Source organism: Sylvia atricapilla, chromosome 5 (genome assembly GCF_009819655.1).
Source record: "Sylvia atricapilla isolate bSylAtr1 chromosome 5, bSylAtr1.pri, whole genome shotgun sequence".
NCBI lineage: Eukaryota > Metazoa > Chordata > Aves > Passeriformes > Sylviidae > Sylvia > Sylvia atricapilla.
This window is the reverse complement of record NC_089144.1, coordinates 39,878,217-39,896,405: the sequence shown is the minus strand read 5'-3', so window position 1 is coordinate 39,896,405 and position 18,189 is coordinate 39,878,217. Positions and strand designations below refer to the sequence as shown.

Genomic DNA, 18,189 nt, shown 5'->3' with positions numbered 1-18,189 from the left:
ACACTTCAGTAACATTTAGTCATCATGTCTTAGCAGAACATAATATAATAAAACCTATTTTTCTAGGATTTTTGTTCACCTTTTTTCTTTTTAACATCATGTACTTTAGATTGCCTTTTTATATCAGGTATTACTGGTTTCTCCTTCCAGATGCTTAGAGGTTAGGAAGGGATTTTCCTTCTTTTGATTCCTCTCCTGGGAAAAAAAATCAGCAGCTTGCTAGTTTCCTCAGTACTCTCTGTATAACAAAAGGTGGCATATATGGAAGGCCTCATTTTTATCTTAGCTCTACTGTTTCAGACCTGCAACTTCTGTTAATTTCCTTGGGCACTGAAGATGTTCAGCAGCACTAAGGATTGAATATACTCAGACCAAACAAACATCAGAAGCTTATACTGGAACCATGGAATTAATAAGGACTGGAGTTCTAAAACAGACAGTAGTGAGTTTAGACAAACATAAAACCAAAATATTTCTTCCAAGTGTATACATCAAGAAAGATGTGACTTGTTAGAAAAATACCTTACTTCTCTTTACTTCAGTGGTCATGTTCACAAGCTCTCATTATATTTTGCAAAGTGCATCAGAGTAAGATCCATTCCTACTCACACCTCAGTCTCAGTCTAATTACTGTCTTTATACAATTAATACAAAAATATTTTCCATTATTCTCATCTTCTATGTGTATTCTCCTCTTTTCTTCTTTCTCCCTTTTCATTCTTCTCTAATGCTGTATTTTATTATTTATTTGTTGTCCTTCTTTCCTGTGCACTAGTAGTTAGTTATATTTCACATATGCTGGAAAATTCTAATAAAAGCATTAGGACTTATAAAAAATAAACTTTTCTCTTTTTTTAATTGATGGAAAATCTGCAAGTTTAATTAGGCAACCCATTGAGATAAATGCATCAACAAATAAACTTCCCACTCATGAATGCAGCACAGCTAACAAGAAACTGTCTAGGAAGTTTCAATTCATTTGGGTACCCAAGTATTTATACCCAACAGATTTGAGCCAGATAATAGCTTTCCAATACAACCCAAGGATTACAGAGTGAACCCCAGCAGGGCAGCTGATTCTTAAGCACTGGGAAATCTCCCACTGGATTAGAGCACACATATTTTTCATTCAGAGTGACAGGCAAAGGAGTGCATGCCAGGAAAATGCCTGAAGGAAGAAGGGGTTGATACTGTCCTTTACAGGTAGTAACTACTTAGGCTCTTCTATGCTGCTCTATAAATAAGTCTATGAGCCTCCTGTTTACAGCACAGGTTATTTTTCTGTTTATGCTCTGCACCATCTGAATTCAGAAAGGACAAAAGTGAGCCTAGTCTGAGACTGTTGATATGAGCCACTGGTAAAAACTGAGGTTATCTTGAGATTAGAAGTATCAAGAGAAAGGATACAAAAGCATAATACCTTAAAAAGAAGAAACAGAAATGCTATTTTAAATAACAATCCCATAATATGGGCCTTAACATTTACAATAGTCAGATGTTCAACATCAATAACTGACATAAGGAGACAATCATATTTATAAAGGAGATATTTATTTCTGAGGACTCAAAGAGGCACTACACTTTTTTCTTTTGCATCTGAAAAGCAAATATTGGACTTGAGGAATCAATTAAAAATAACAGAACAAAAGGGAAGACACAGCACTATCAGTTCAGAATTTCCAACCTCTTTGCAATTTGCTTCCACTTAAGAATGTGACTGGTTCTTCAGAGCAATAACTGCATAGCATCTGGGGGACTTCACAGGATCAAATAACTTCACAAGTCCAGACCAGGCAATGTTTTCCTGAAAATGATATATGATTGAAGTGCATAAAAATGTGTTTGACTTATAAGCTAAAATATGGTAATAGGTCCACATTTTGAATTACAAAATTGAAAATAAATAGAATTATTCCAATACAAAGCAGGAAAACCACTAATCTAATAAGAAAATTGGGGGGAAGTTTGTTGTGAAAAAAAGAACACAAATAACAGGATGCATTTTAAAGTCATTTAATTATTTCTGGTGCTATCAAGTGATAGTTTCCTGTGTGCTTCATCAATAAAGCTTTGCTTTTTAGTTGAACTAGAGCAAAGAAATTAAGGATCATGTCATACTCGCTTTATGTTGCACATTCTAATATTGAAGCTAATTAACTGACTTCAAATGAATCATGCTGGCTGGATCTGGTCATCATGCTGCATTTGGCTTTTATAATTTTTATTTTTCTTCTTAAACACATTTTGTGAATCAATCAGCACAAGATTAAATCCATGCATATTTACATTTAGAAAAGGTGAATTAGTGCTATATGCAGCAAGTTTCATCTCCCACCTTGGATATCATACAGATTTCAATGCAATTTATAACTGGTTGGCATTTGGGAAAATACGTCATTATTTAACTATTTCAAATTGCCTCTATGTAAAAATACCAGTTAGAACAAAGGCATACATTTACTACAATTCAGTTGTTCCAAGTGCACTATGACGGAGAGTAAAGTGATTTTTCATTTATGATGAAATGGAGCTGTTAAAATGAAAGGTTATAGTGGAAAAACACAGCTATTCATATGAATGAGTTTAAACTTTATCTTAAAATTTTATTTTGACTATGGCCCAGAGCAGAAGCTGGAAGATGCTAGCATTTCCTCCTAGGAAATTATTATTTATGTGAAAAATGTTTACTGGTGCAGAAAAAGTATTACCACTGCTTTCAAGTTAACCCGGCCAAGCTCAAAATCAGTATTAGAAGAAACAGTGTAATAATGGAAGAAATCATGGAGTAAATGTAGTAGCATTTGCTTATTATATCCCAGATCTATACTTGTAAAATATATCCAGGCTGTATGTTAGTCAAATGTACCTCAGCTGACCCATACAGTTGGAAAAACTGCGCCATCTCTCATCATTGATCTTAATTAAGAAACAGTAAAATAAAGTCATAAACATTTTGGATCTAGTTCAAACTTTTTTGAATTATAAGTTCCAAAGCACAGTAATTGGAAATTTGAGTATTAACAGCACAGTATTTGTTTAGCATTTCCAAATATTTTTTAATTATTAAACATCTCATTATGTTGTATAAAATGAGATTTGCTGCATCTTTGATTAATTTATTTTTTACTATCTATTGACTAGTAATTACCATACAATTAAAAGAGCATAAACTTTACTCTTGCTGCTTTGTCGAAAATAAAAACATCTGCTGGGCATATGTTTATACTAAATGGAATGAATGCTTATACTTTTGCAAATGTGATGAGAATAATAATTCTGCAACAGAGACTTTTTGTCTGCACAGTAATAAATTGACTGAAATAGCCTCATTTCAGTGGTGTAGCCTTTAGGTATCATAAAAGAGAATGCAAAAATACCTGCTCCTTGAGGTAGCAAAGACGATCCAGAAGTATCAAAACCTCTATGCAAGGAGCCAGAACAACCTTCAACTGAAAGAAAGATTAGATGCTATAATCCTTTTGGGAACAACAAGCAATACACTTCCAAATGGCTACATTTCCTCAGAACAATTCCAGGAAGGTCAATCATTTTTTAGTGGTTCTGTTGTACAAATGTCACCTTGCTAATTTTCCCTATGGGACGGACATCTTCAAAACAGATTATATTAAAGATCGAAAATACATGGAATGCCATAAAGTCACAGAACTACGTTATTTAGTTGGTTTTCAGACATTGTCCAACAAGAAAATAATATTAAATGAAGCAGAACAATTTTAAAGAGGAAAATAATGAATTTCAATAAAAAAGAGGTTTTTTATTAAATAACTGCATGGAGACCAGACTAGATTTAAAAGGAGACTGACATTCCATTTTCCAGTGCAATAGTCTCTCTTGAAAAAGACTCTTCCATGTGTTCACTTTATTACTTTACTTACACCTAATATAGTTCTAGAATAGGATAGGCTCCAAAGTATGGAAGGGGGAACTGCTTTGTTTTTTCGAGATTGCATACCATAGTGTACGACAGTCTATCTCCACATAAAACTTAACAGGGCTTTGTTCTAGACTAGCACATATTTGCAAGGTAGTAGTATTAATCTTATAACTTTTACCATATTAAATGCTTCAAGCTCATTCATTCTGTGCTGGTACTTTTCATAGTAATCCATTATACAGTTGTCTGGGAGCTGCAAGGGATTAAAAAAATATATATATCAGAGTTATTCTAGCTACTTTTTCAAGAGAACTTTAGAATTAAATATTGTCACACTACAAAATGAAATCCGTGTTTCATTTTTGAAATTAGCACTTTGTTAATATTTATAATAATTTTCCAATAGCAGTTTCTCAGTTCTTATTTATAGTAACTCTTCTTCACATAGCATTTCCACTGACATGAAATACTGAGATATATTCATTATTCTGAAAGCTCCAGTTATTCTTAAATGAGAATTACACAGTAAAGTGGAGATAACATTCTCATTTCCTTTCCATGTACCTTATCCCCTTCTCACTTCCATTCCCAAGAGATTTATTTAAATAGCTGAGAATTAAACTCTGGTGTGAGAATAACAAGCTACTACTATGCAACCTACTATCAGATTCTGAAAATAATGCTTTGTTTTCCTGTACCTAAAATTACCCATCTTTAAAATAGAACTTTCTGTATTTACTTTGAACTACTTCATGTTCCCTCTCTTCCCAGTCACCTGATGTGAGACTGCCAGCACTGCCACCACTGTAATGCCGTGTAAATGCCGTGATTTGGGGCTGAACTGACAGCCAAATACACAGGCAATTTGGGAACTTGACCAAGCCTTTTCATCCCTTGCTGGCCAGTGCAGCAGAGCAGGTGCTGCAGCTGTGACCATGACTGCTCTTCACAAAGCATGCTCTCTATAGGGCACCCAGACCATCACACTGCCTGGCTTTTGAAGGTCACAATGGGTCTGCTCTGCTGACCACAGTCCTGGACACCGAACAAGACACTTGAGCTGGCCGCATAAGGAACACGCCAAAGGAATGGGAAGTAGGATTGCAGCATTATTGTGGATGGAGGCTGCTGGGAAGAGCAGAGCTGAAAGCCTGATCTACTTCTGCAGTACTGGGAGTTTTGCAGTATGGCTGTTCTGTTGTAGCAATGGAAGGAGGGAGTCCAAACTTAGCAGAAAAGTAACAGCTCTGACAGACGTGTAGATGTGGCACTGAGGGACTTAGTGGTTTATTGGTGGACTTGCAGTCCTGAATTAATGGTTGGAGTTGCTGCTCTTAAAAGCCTTTTTCAGCCTAAATGATTGTGATTCTATGACAAAAGACAAAGTCTTGAAGTGCTTATAAATTTTTGCACGTTTTTTTAGAAGAATCATCTGAGAGCATGTGGCTAATACAGTTGTAAAGAAGTAAAATCTTTGTTTAAAATAGGGAAACAAAACAGGAAACATTTAAAGAATCTGTAAGTTTTCAAATCAAGTATTATAAACTTTATCCTGGGACAGGCAAGAAGGGACTGAAGTGACCTCAGAACTATTACTCATTGTCACTGAGAAGTTCTCAATGACAGTATGTCAGACAGATAGCAAATATATGTCTTTTACTATAGAGCAGACAGTTCAGATTCAATGCACTGAGAAAATGGAACAAATAAAGAATTTAAAACCACTGAAAGATAAGCAAATTAGTAATAACACAAATTCATCAAGAATAAATCACAGGTCTATCTACTTCCCTTGTAAGGAGGGTAAAAGGATTCATGACAGAGAAAAACAAGTGGTTCTCATATATTTTGATTTCAAAATGATTTTTTGTAACATTTCCCATACTAATTTTATATGCAAATTTAGGAAACAAGCTTCAGAATAAAGTACTAAAAAGTGAACGAAAACTATTTGAATGACCAGAACCAGAGAGTGGTTCCTAATGAGTCTCTGAGCAACTGGAATGACCTGCTGACTGGAGGTCCATTATGGAATGCAGTATTTTCATTAAGGATTCAGACAATAGAACAGAAACCACATTAGCTAAGTCTGCAAATGTGCAACAGGAAGGCATTGCCAGAACTTAAAATAACTTTCAGAAACTGGAGCTTTGCTTAGAGAAGTTTGAAATGCTGCACAGAAAAGCAGAAGGGACTAGGCTCAGGCAGAAATAATCAGCTGTTCAGGATGGGGAGCACCAAGTGACAGTCTGGAAGACAGAGCAGATCATAAGCTGAGTGAGAGTCACAGTTGTGCTACTGCAAAAAAAAAGCAATCACCATTCTGTGACATGTATGGGAGAGCAGCCTGCAAAGTGCAGGAAGTAATCCTTCAACTCTGGCAGTGGAAAAGCTCTAGCTGGAATACTGCATCCATTTTTGGGCATCAGATTTCAAAGAATGAAATGAACTGTCTGAAAAAGCCCTGGGAGGGAAAATAGATCAGAGATCTAGAAAACATGACCTATGAAGAAAGACTTAGAGAACTGGAACTGATCAGGCTAAATGAGACAAAATTGAGAGTGGGGATAATAACAGTTTTTACAAGGCTATCATCAAGAAGTAGGGAACAGTTTGTTCACTGTGTGATAGGGCAATAACTAAGAGGCTTGATTTGTGGGGGGAAAAAAAAAAAAAAAAAAAAAAAAAAATTCAGCCAAAAACTTGAAGAAACATTTTCTCTTAGAGGTCAATGAAAGACTGACAAGATTGTCAGTCTCCATCACAGGAAGCTTTTAGAAGATCTGACAAATATTATTTTCAGGAATGATGCATAATTCTAACTCTGCTTTAAAACAAGAGATCAGAAAAAAAAAACTTCTGTAGTAGTTCAGTCATATTTTTTCAATTTAAAAAGTACGTTTTCCCAATTGCAAAAGTAAGGTTGCGTAGCTTATCTGGCAGTACTAATGTGGACTAATAAGAATTTTTTTGGTCTTACTGATATTTTATCTTCTGTGAAGCTGTGCAAATATTTTAGACATCTTTTTGTTTTTCTCTTCCACTCTAAACAGTCAAACCAACTAAAATATATCAGTCATGAAATAAACAAAAGAGTTTATTAACCTCTGCCCTATAAGCTTTTCATTTCAACTGAGTATTAATAGGGTTTTAGTATAATGGATTTTTGAAATTACAGGCTATTTGGAATTAAAATACAAAGATCTATATTTGGAAAAATGCGATCTTGAAACTTTTCTGCTTTTGCTTCCTTTATGTTCTCCATTTTTCAAGATGAAGCATATAAATCAAAAGAAAACAAATTGTGAAACGTTTGGCAAGTAAGAAGTGAGTCAAAAACGTCCCTTGCACACTGCCATACTCAAGTACGTGCTTTTCCATTCCTTCTCTGCCTATTACACATTCTGACTGAACACATTCTGCTGTCATGGATAGACTAGGTACTATTCCAAACTGTGCCTCAGACAAAAGTTTGGTAAGGGAACCAATTCAATGCAACAGCTCAGCTGGAAAAGAGAGAGTGTCCACTGAAAAGCATTGGCAGAGAAGGGCATGAAAAGATAAGCCACGTGATCAATTTACTGAAAGACAACAAAAATCCAGGTAACACTGGCTTTGTCTGAAACTGCAACAGCTTTCCATCTGCCTTCAGTACCTAATATAACCCTCAGCTCTTCTTCCAAGATGAAGTAGGAGTAGTTTACTCTTGGCATTTTTGAAGAAGAATTGTACTTCCACATGCAAAGCAAGCCCCATTCAGTCACTGAAATTGTCCAAGCAACAGTTCTCTGCATTGTCACTTGTGTATTCAAAAAATATTTCTTTATATATATGCTCTGAACTCTTTTCTTACATTTTGATGTTGATACTGTGAATACGAAAAAACTCAAATGCATGCATTTGTTTTAATAATGACTCTGCACTCAAAGATCTAACTTATGTTACTGACACTCAAGTGACCTACATTTAGTTTTGGCCAGTATTTCTTCCTCAGTACAGCTACAATGTCTCCTGGTCTTTATCAGGTTGTGAACAAAAGGACCTCATCCCTTTGCATTATGATGATGGTGCAAGCTTTTTTTGTACTGATTTCTTTGTGGATTGATGTGGTCACTCAAACATCTGAAACAAGCAAGAGAACCTAGCAAGGTCTCCAGTGACCTAGTTGAACAATACCATATGGGTATACCATAAATACCACGAATACATACAGTGGAGATGGCACTAAACATGAGTCATAAGACTGACTGATCTGTTGTGAACACAGTGAGACTGTAGCAGAGCTCTGAGGACATGTGAGATACCACACACACCTCAGCACACCCACCCTGGACTGCAGTCCCACAGGCATGGTGATAGAGCACAGGCTGAAAAGAAAATATTCAGGCACAAGGTGTGAGGCAATTACTGATGCCACACTTCACATTTCTTCAGGAAGCATTTTTTTAGGGCTGTATTCTTTCCTAGATGAAAAGAATTTTCACTGAATGAAAGTCTCTTTTACTGTCCAATGCTGCACATACCTTCCAGAGAAGAGACAGTCTAAGGATGCTATTCCACAGTCTGTTAGATGCAATTCCTCTTTGCTACCTCAAAGGGATTGCTTCTTCCTGCACTGACTGCACCAGTTTCACGTTTCCACTCTCTACTTGTACCATCACTATCAGGAACACTAGAGTGCAAGAAAACTGTAAGGCAATCCTTCTACCAGAGCAGTGTTTTAAATCAGTTCAAAACATTTGGGAAAACATAACTAACAGGAAATTTTACAACTTTTTCAGGGTAACATCATATACTGTAAAATGTAAAACAGATAATAAAATTACTGAGAGACTTGAATTTATTCAGAACTTTGTTTAAAATGCATTTCAAATGAATGCAATTTGTATTATTTACAATTATACCTAATTGAGATACAAGTAACATCTCTTAGGAGCCCTTGTCAGAGTAAAATGCTACAGTACCATAATGGGGATAATACTTTGTCTATGTGAGAAACAATTAAGCTTAAAAATAGCATTATGTGCTTACACTTTGTACAGGGCTATGCAAGTGTTACCTGAGCCGTCATTCAATACTTCCCTAACTAACAAAGGAAACAGAGAGTCTGTGAGATTAAATTTCTTCTTTCAAAGAAAACAGATAAGAAAGTCAACTCTTCAGCAATTGTAGAATGCATTAAGTGTGTAAATCCATGTAGTACCTTCATTTTTTGACTACTTAGTCTCAGTTAATTGATGTTTCAGGATTCAGGGGAAAGTGGAGAGCATTGTTTTGGTTTGGGCTTTGGCTCCATGTTTGCTCAATGGCTGAACACAATAAAACATAACAAATTACAAATATGCTTAGCAAAGACCAACCAGTTTCAGATATCCACTGTCATTTCAAGATATCCACACTGGCACTGGCTGTGGGGTAGACATTAAGATTGTAAGAAATCTCAGGCTAAAACACCCTCTCTTATGAGTTGCTGCAAAAAATCTTTTTAGTTCCTAGTACAGCTGCATATATTCAGATTAATGTCTTAATGTGTTACACAATTCCACTACTGACAGTTTCCCAGTCTTAAGTGAATGGCTTTTCAACACTTTTTAGAGCAAGAGAAAATTAAGCCACACAGTAAGCTTCATGCTATCTCCCTTCATTAGCAAACTGCATTTTATGATATTCCACTAGTCACTGCTGAGGAGAATTTACAAGTCAAGGACAGTCTACAGTAAGCTAAGAGTAATCCATCTCCACTTAACAAATATAAAAACCTCAAACTTGTCTGATAAAGAATAATAAATTAATTTAAAAAAAAGTATTTTTGCAGAGATTCTGATTTAATTATTGTCTACCAGTTTTAACACTCAAAATTAAATAGTCTGGAGTTTGCAAAAGCATCAAGTCAATACACCCCAAAGGCTGTCAGACACACATCCAGGCCTTAGCTTTGTAAGCACTTTCTCCATTTAACCACCTTAAGCTATCCCCTATGAAAGACCTTTTGCTAATCTACCCCAGTAAGAACAGGACACCAGGAAACCTAAAGAGTTTTGAGTTTTCTTTCTTAAAAACTAGGAATACATAAATACTTATACGAGGATTTTTTGCCATGGCAATGCTATTTGTAGCACTTACTGCCTTAGGCAGTAATCATATGTGTTAATAAAGAGGCATAATTTTAAATGCATTTGCAAAGCAGCTAGGAACAGCTGAAACATGCTCTGAGCTGAAGAGGAAGAAATTGCTCTAATGCTTGAAAGCAAAAAGGCCTACAAGTATCAGAGGGGCCAGCTACTCTAGGAGAGAGGACAGGGATGAATCCTCCATTCTCCCAAGAGTGGGTTCACAGTTAACTAGGTAAAACAGTGAACAAAAGGGAAAAGAGATCTAGTGATAGAATTTCCCCAAAATCTATGTGACCCTTAATGCTCTGTCTGTACAACACAGAGTCCATAGGAATAGAGTGAACTATGACAAAGAAAATAATCAGGAACAAAATACTGCTTTGGTATGTATCCAGACCAGTTACTGCAGCCTATGAAGGCTGGTTAATACTCAAGAGTTACCATCTCCAAGCTTAAACAAGAAGCTAGGCAAAAATACCATGAGGTCAGTATGGATGATCAATGACTTTCCAGTCAAACCAAACAACAGAAAGAAAGGCTACCAAGAGTGGAAACAAGGATAGATAGCCTGGGAGGAACACAGGGATATTAACTGAGCACCCAGGGATCAGGTTAGGAAAGATAAATCTCTTACAGAATTAAACTTGACTGACATCAATAGCAACAAGAAAAGATTCTATAGGTAAATGTGCACAATCTCCAGAACAGGAGACTGGTTACACAGCTTTTGGAGAATGCTGAGACACTCAACATTAGCATGAGTCTTCATTAGCAAGTGTATCAGCCACACCACCTGAGCTGCAGAAGACAAAGGCAGGGACTGACTAAATGAAGAACTGCTCACTGTAAGAGAAGATCAGGCTCAGGAACATCTTAGCAGCCTGAAGACGCACAAGTTCATAGGACCTGATGAGATGCGTCTGTAGGTCCTTGAAGGAACTGGCAGATGAAGTTGCTTAAGCCATTATCCAGAATATTTGAGAAGTCATGTCATCCTAGTACAGTTCCCACGGAAAAAGGAGAACATAATCCATAGCTCATTTTCAAAAAGGGAAAAAACTGAAGGCCTGGGGAATTACAGGTCTGTCAGTCTCACCTTGATGCCTAAGATCATGTATCATATTCTCCTGAAAACTATGCTAAGGCACACAGAAAATAAAGAAGTGACTGGTGATAGCCAACATGGCTTCAGTAATGGCAAATTGTGCCAAGTCTGGTGGCCTTCTATGAAGGGATGACAACATTGGTAGATAACGAAAGAGCAATTGACATCGTTACCTGGACTTGTGCAAAACATTTCACATTATTCCACATGACATCCTCATCTTTACACTGGAGACCACTGGGTGGACAAGGAATTCATTGAATGGCCGCACTAAAAGAGTTGTGGCCACAGGCTAAGAGCACTGGGGCTGCACAGCCTGGAGAAATGAAGGCTCTGAGGGGACCTTAAAGCGCCTTCCAGTACCTACAAGAGAGCTGGAGAGGGACTTTTCACAAAGGCATGTAGTGACAGGACAAGGGGGAATGCCTTTAAAATGAATGAGGATAGATTTAGACTACATAAGGAAGAAATGCTTCACTATGGGGGTGGTGAGACACTGGCACAGGTTGTCAAGAGAAGCTGTGGATGCCCCATCCCTGGTAACGCTCAAAGATAGGCTGGATGAGGCTTTCAGCAACCTGGTCTAGTGAAAGGTGTCCCTGTGCACAGCAGGGGGGTTGGAACTAGATGATTGTTAACATCTCTTCTATGATTTTATGATCCATGGCCCACAGAGCAATTCCATTAATTCTGAAGCTATAAGCAATATAACCATACCTGTGAAGCAGCATGCTCACACTAAAAGACCTTTTTCTGCCCTCAAAGAGTGAGAATGTTTTGTCAGAAATTCAGTAGTCATGGTTTATGCCTCATTTTTACTGCTGAGGTGAAGAGATGTGTGAAGGGAATGGTCCTGTACCAAAAGGCAGATAAAGGTATTTCATTTGCATCTAAGTGTTTAATTGACAGGCTCTTCCACACTAAAAAGAAACACCATAATGGAGGAAATTGTTTTGGCTCACTTAATAGGAAACTTCAGTCCTTGAACAGTAATTCCTAACAATGAGCAGTGCTTAGGTTATTGATAAATGACTTTTTCTTATTTTTTGTCGAAAAACTATGTTTACTATGTTTTCTCATTCTAACTCATTTCTGATTGAGACACTTTTCATAAAGAGTCTGATTCTTGTTTCACATAAGCAAAAAATTCACATCCATTTCACAAAGGAAAGAAGCAGAGGCGTTTCCTCACATGATTTATCAGCAGGATTCAAGAACTTATCTTTACTTAAAATCAACAGCCAAAAGCCCATTAGTATTTGGATAATTATACCTGATGAGTCTTCATCAGTGTAATATTTAGCAAAAGGCACAAAAATGAGTATCAAGGCAGGTTAGGTGTTTTATATACTTGCACTTTTTATCCCGCCTCTACAATTGTCCAGACTGGAAAATGGATTGCACCAGGGCTACCTTTTGATCAGAAACAGAGGTACTGGTGTGTATAAAGGAAGCAGCTGTGATGCTTATCATGAGCCATTAAGTTTGGAAGAGTGTTTACGTCCCACAGTACAGATTCAGCTCCAGTGATAAAAACCATGCAAGATTTTACCATACATGACAAGCTACCAAACCCTGGCAGGGACTCCTGAAAACAGTGCCGGTAACCCTCTGTTTTCCTTTCTAGTACTTTTATTATTATACAGAGATGAAATTCTTTTTAATATTCTGATAAGCCCAGTAAAAGACTGGAGACTTGCAGTTTCTTGACTTCTGTATTTCAGAAAATATCTTTGCACATGTAAAACAGAGATCCATATGGAAACAATTTTTTCTCATAGTTCTTTGGTTGTATTACACAGTGTCACTAAGTTTTAGCTGCTTTTTAAATATAACCTAAATATATTTATGCATCTCTTTTTTTTTTTTTTTTTTTTTTTTTTTGTGAATGACAAGGACATTTTGGATTATTCTGAAAGTATGCTTCATATATGCTTACTCCCACCTTATAATCTTCCCAAGGCATCAGTGTTTGTCCACTGCCAGAGACAAAGTAGACATTTAGTCTATGCAGTACAGCTGTTCTTTTGTTCATGTCTAAATAGAGCTAAAAAACCGAATTCCACATACATTTCTCTTTGATTTTTGTTGTCTTTCAGAGCAAATGTTTAGTCTTCATCATATTTCTAGCTACATAAGTATTTTTTTTCCTGAAGAGAGGCATTTAACACATTCTCCAGTATTGTGTAGATATAGTGCTGACTCCACCACGAAAACTGCAGGGTCAGAACCACTGTTAAGAGAGAAGTAAGAACTTTCCTCTGAGTAGTATCAAAATAGCACTGGTTTTTGCTGCTGCAGATTTCAATATAGCTGGGAAATAAAAAATAATATTGTTTACATCAGCATAAAATCCAGTCTTTAGTATGCAGCCAGCTGCACATAAAATGAGGAGAAACACAAGCAAAAGTGAACATTTACTTGAATCAGGTCTTTAGCAACCACATAAATGTGCAGCTTGAAGTAGTGTTGACAGACATCTTTGTCTCAGGGCAACTTGCATTTTTCCAGATCCTTCTTAGCAAAAGCAAACTTATCTAAAATCAGACTTCTTGACACAAGCTTTCTATTATTACTGGTTTTAAAGAAAACGGTGAACAAATCTACACTAGCAGAGTTTAATCAATGATCTTGTGAACTGATTATTACACAAAAACCACACTATTGCTTTTGGGTGACAGTACATACATGAAGAAAGACATAATTTTATTTCTAGATGGGGTGAACACATCTTGTTAGTGCCTATTCATACAGAAAAGCAAACAGGTAACTACATTCACTAGATGTGATTTGCTAACTACAGAATTAAATATAATCCTTTTAAAATACAGCACACTTCAGGCATAACTCCTTTTCTTAATGATGTCAGGATGATTCCAATGTCATTTGAATTTACTTCTTATTTGGTAATGCCTTTTTCTCCTAGCTCATACTTTGATATCCCTGGCAAATTTTAAGTGATTTGACATTTTGACTACAGGTTTTAAACACTACTTTACCAAAGACTGCAACAACATTTACATTGAATATTTTACGTGCTTACCACCCCCACATTTCCTTTGATTGGTTAACAATCTAATACTCTCTAGCATCTCCTTTGCACAACTTCTTCTCACAACATGGTTGTGATCTTCACACAGTCATATTCCATGCCTAATGCTATGTTGCCATCTGTTGACCAATTGAGCAGTTGTAAGACTAAGACTAAGACAAGATACTCAAGACCATAAACAGAGTCTCCAAAGGATTTTAAATCTCTACTGTATATTTACTTCTTTTTCTCTGTCTAGCAAAGTGATTTAAGATCTTCATGTCTTTCCTTAACATTTACTAATTTAAAGGTATTAAGTCTTCAAATATAATATTTATACAGCAATATCTGACATAAATCAACTCAATGGCTCAAACATTGCATTGTGGTGCTGACTTAGGAACTTATATGGCTATAACAACTTCATATAGTCACTGATGAGTGACTCACCTTTGAATCATCCAGTTCCAGCTTTTTCAGAGACCGTCTGACATAATCTATGAAGGAGGATGATTTGGAGAAGGTTTTCCCAACATGTCGATCACTGCAAATACAGGACTGAGGTGTAACAGGCTTTTATACATCCAACAACAGAAATCCAGGTATTTTTAACAGGAGAAATAAGTCAGTTGGATGGCTACTACTGCCAAGTTAGTAACAACTTTCCTTTTTCCCTCTTCCACTTAAAACAATCTAGCTAATACTTGAAGTAACTTCTAGACACAGCAACTGTATAATTGCATTATGGTTAAAATATGGTTATTATTTTACCTAAAATTTTGAGAGATAGTTGAAGTTTCTTTTTAATTTATCCATTAACATTTTTTTATTTCTTTATATGAACGACAAAATTATTATTTCCACTGACAGACATTTCCTTCTATACTTCTAGATTACTTCCATAATCTACCATAATGCTGCTGCAATTTACTTAACACCAACCACTGGACTGAGAAAATGCCACTTGTGCTTGTTATCTAGTGTTCTTATCCTTTCAATTTTTATTTCACTAAATGATGCCAGAATTCTGTCCTGTTCACAATTCAATAGCTTGCATTTCAAGCCAGATGAAAATGTGTGCTGTTTCAAAAAATATGCTAAAATACTGCACAAAACCTTAAAAAACATATAGGAAGAATGAACCCTAGCAGACCACTCGTGTTCTCTTCTCTGTGCTTAAAATATCTTGGGGAAACAACATACCAAGTTTTTTTAGTCTGAATTCACTTTCTTGACTGAGTCTAACATTATTTCTCTTCTAGATGTGCAGTGTAGGAGTTAAATACTCAGGTACAGAATTTTCTGATACTGAATTACTTGACAAGAAATACACTCTCCCTGCACCCTCTCAGTGAAAAACTGAATAGAAGTATCTTAGTTTAAAACTTTTCTTCCTCTTTATTCTTAGTAAAACCTATCCCCTTATCTAAAGCCCAAAACAAACATCTGAGGCCAACAGAAAGATTTCAGAAGATTTCACTCAGTGGCAGTTCTAATGCTGCTCAGCTGTCAAGGACCATCACTCACTGAAAATCATTTCTATTGTCGTAAGTAATATTCAGATGCACCAGACCATTTAGGTTGATGCAGTCTGAAAATCAGTTAATAATTATGTTGTTATGTCATTCCTAGGAAGATGGGCATTTAATATCATGCTTAGAAAAAAAAAAATGGGGATGACAGAGGTCTTTCCAAGGTAGCCATTGTGTTCATTAGAGACATATAATCTTAATTACTTCCTCCAAATTATACTTCCTTCAAAAAATGAAAAATCTACCTCATAGTTTTCTTTGCTTTACAATTTAGCAGCCATGACTTTTTACGTGATCCTTTATGCAATTTTAAAATAAAGAAGCATTGCTTCTTTCAGGAATTTGACCTTCTGAAGGGTAATCTGTCTGACTCTCTATGTAGCAAAAGTTTTAAGTGTATTTGCATTAGCACTTATTTTAGATCAGGAGTATACTTCTGAAGTGAGTTTTCTGGTTTTCCCACCTCTCATGCCTTGGCTCACACTGTGAAATAGTATCAGAGCTCAAAAAATGGATTATTTTCAAACTAAATTAAACTGGAAGGTGTGCTTCTGGATGAGCTCCAAGTGCCAACAGGCATATATCCCACAGAATAAGATAAAATCTAATCCAAGTGTAGCCACAGAAGACTGTAATGTAGATGTCAGGTCCTCAGCAGCAGCTCTCCAAACCCCATTCCTACAAGGAGCCAGCACTTGCCAGTGTAGGCACAGGCAGTGAATAGCTCTTTAGAGCCTTTATGGCCATCTAGCTGTCAGCAGTTTTTCTCAGGACAAACAGAAATGCCTTTTTCCTTCTGCAGTATCAAAGCTGCCAGGAGCTCTGCATGACAGGGAGCCCAGGACTGCACTGACTTTTCAGTGCATTTGCTGAGTATTCTTAGGTGAAGATGTGCTTTACCCGTGTACCCAGTACCAAAGAGGACCTACTTCAGCTACAGGTAAAGGAAGGAATCCACATTTGTGATGTGGATTTGCGATGAGCAAATCTATTGCATTTTAATACCAATGTGTATACACAACCTGATGAGACTGATTCCTACATTCTTCTGCTTTCCAAAACATAATTTCTCTACAACACAGAGGTGGAAAAGAATCAGATCAATCTTTGGTTGGTATTCTGTGAATTTAGAGCTTCCTACCTTTTGGTGACACCATAAATTTCTTCTATAATAACCTGAAGAACAGCTCGATAAAACAATGATTCTGTAGGCAGCTGCAAAAGATTTTACAACAGCAAGGATTTAAAATCGGCACAAATTAAGATCAGAGCAACAAAACCAGTATCGGCTTCCTTAACTATTCACTGAGTTGTGTACTTTATGACCAGTCATACCAGATTTAAGAGGACAATTTACTAATGCTCTTGCATCCAGTGTTAGATTCTAACATAACCAAAAATGCAAAGAAAAAAAACCCAAGCTCAGACTCTCTTGATGGAAAGAAAGACAAGGGAGGAAAATGCACTGTTCATGATCTGAATTCTAATATGCAAAATAAATAACAATTATCTAAGTTGTTTTGAAGACAAAAGGAGTAATTACCTAGCTGAATCATCTGCAGATTGTAGTCTGAACCATGCAGAAAGTACTATGCTAAAAAAAAAAACAACTAAAGATTTCATATATTTGTCTATGAAAAATCTGTTTGCATAAAACTAGTTAATGATTGCCAATTAAAAATTCTCAGAAAAAGACAGCTGAGTTCAGTGGGCTTACAGAATATGGAAAGAAGTCTCTCAGCCTGGCCTTTTAATTACCTGCACAGTTGGTGCCCATCATCCCTTAAGGATAACTTGCACAACTATAATTCAAAATATTCACAGGGAAAAAATATACAGGGATTAAAAATGAGAAAGATGATGTATCTAACAGGTTCAAGCTTTTGTCATAACAATGTCTATTTTTACATTAGTTGATAAAACACTGGAATAGACTGATCCAAACCAGGGATATCAGAAGGACATTTGCACTGAATTTATGTATTAGATGAAAGATAGCAAAGAAAGGGTAGGTTTTTTTTAGGAAGGGTAGTTTAATGCCTTGAATTTTAAGCTGTGCTTTTTTTTCTCAGACTCTTAATTGTCAAAAGAAAACAGATTCACTAAGTACAACCACTGCAATAAAAATGTGATTTCATGATGACACATGCTATCTACCAGGATTTGACATAGTGTCGGCCAGTCTTTCAGATTCCAGATATGCAGAAGTTCAATAAAAGGCCATGGATTAAGAACATTCAAGGGGGAAAACCACATTTTATCTTAGAATGGCTAAAATAAACAATATTACTTACCATTTGGCCAACTGCAACTCGCTCCAAAGCCTTTAAGAGTCAAGGAATTAAATTGCTGATATGTTTATTCTTTATCATAACATTTTATAAACACATTGTAAAAAAGTCAGAGGAGACGACATTTTAAAAGATTAATGGTGTGACATAACATGAGCTTGCACACTTTAAAGTGTTAATACCTTTAGGCACTCATAAGCATCTACTCCTGTTATTTTGGTT

General features: G+C 36.2%; 1 protein-coding gene across 3 annotated transcripts in view; it reads right to left on the bottom strand.

Moving 5' to 3' along the window:
• Positions 1-1,532: 1,532 nt before the first annotated feature.
• METTL25 (methyltransferase like 25) overlaps positions 1,533-18,189 on the bottom strand; it is a 43,989-nt gene continuing 27,332 nt past the window's right edge. Inside the window, exons 7-12 of one of the 3 annotated variants that reach the window (XM_066319230.1) lie at positions 17,971-18,000; positions 16,818-16,891; positions 14,595-14,688; positions 4,074-4,148; positions 3,378-3,449; positions 1,533-1,804 (exon numbers count right to left, since the gene is read on the bottom strand). In XM_066319230.1, coding sequence (XP_066175327.1) covers positions 1,706-1,804; positions 3,378-3,449; positions 4,074-4,148; positions 14,595-14,688; positions 16,818-16,891; positions 17,971-18,000 — 444 coding nt within the window. In that variant the 3' untranslated portion in view covers positions 1,533-1,705. Of the gene's footprint in view, positions 1,805-3,377; positions 3,450-4,073; positions 4,149-12,814; positions 13,161-14,594; positions 14,689-16,817; positions 16,892-17,970; positions 18,001-18,189 lie in introns of those variants that run through there. The other 2 variants (XM_066319232.1, XM_066319233.1) reach the window with 2 other exon arrangements.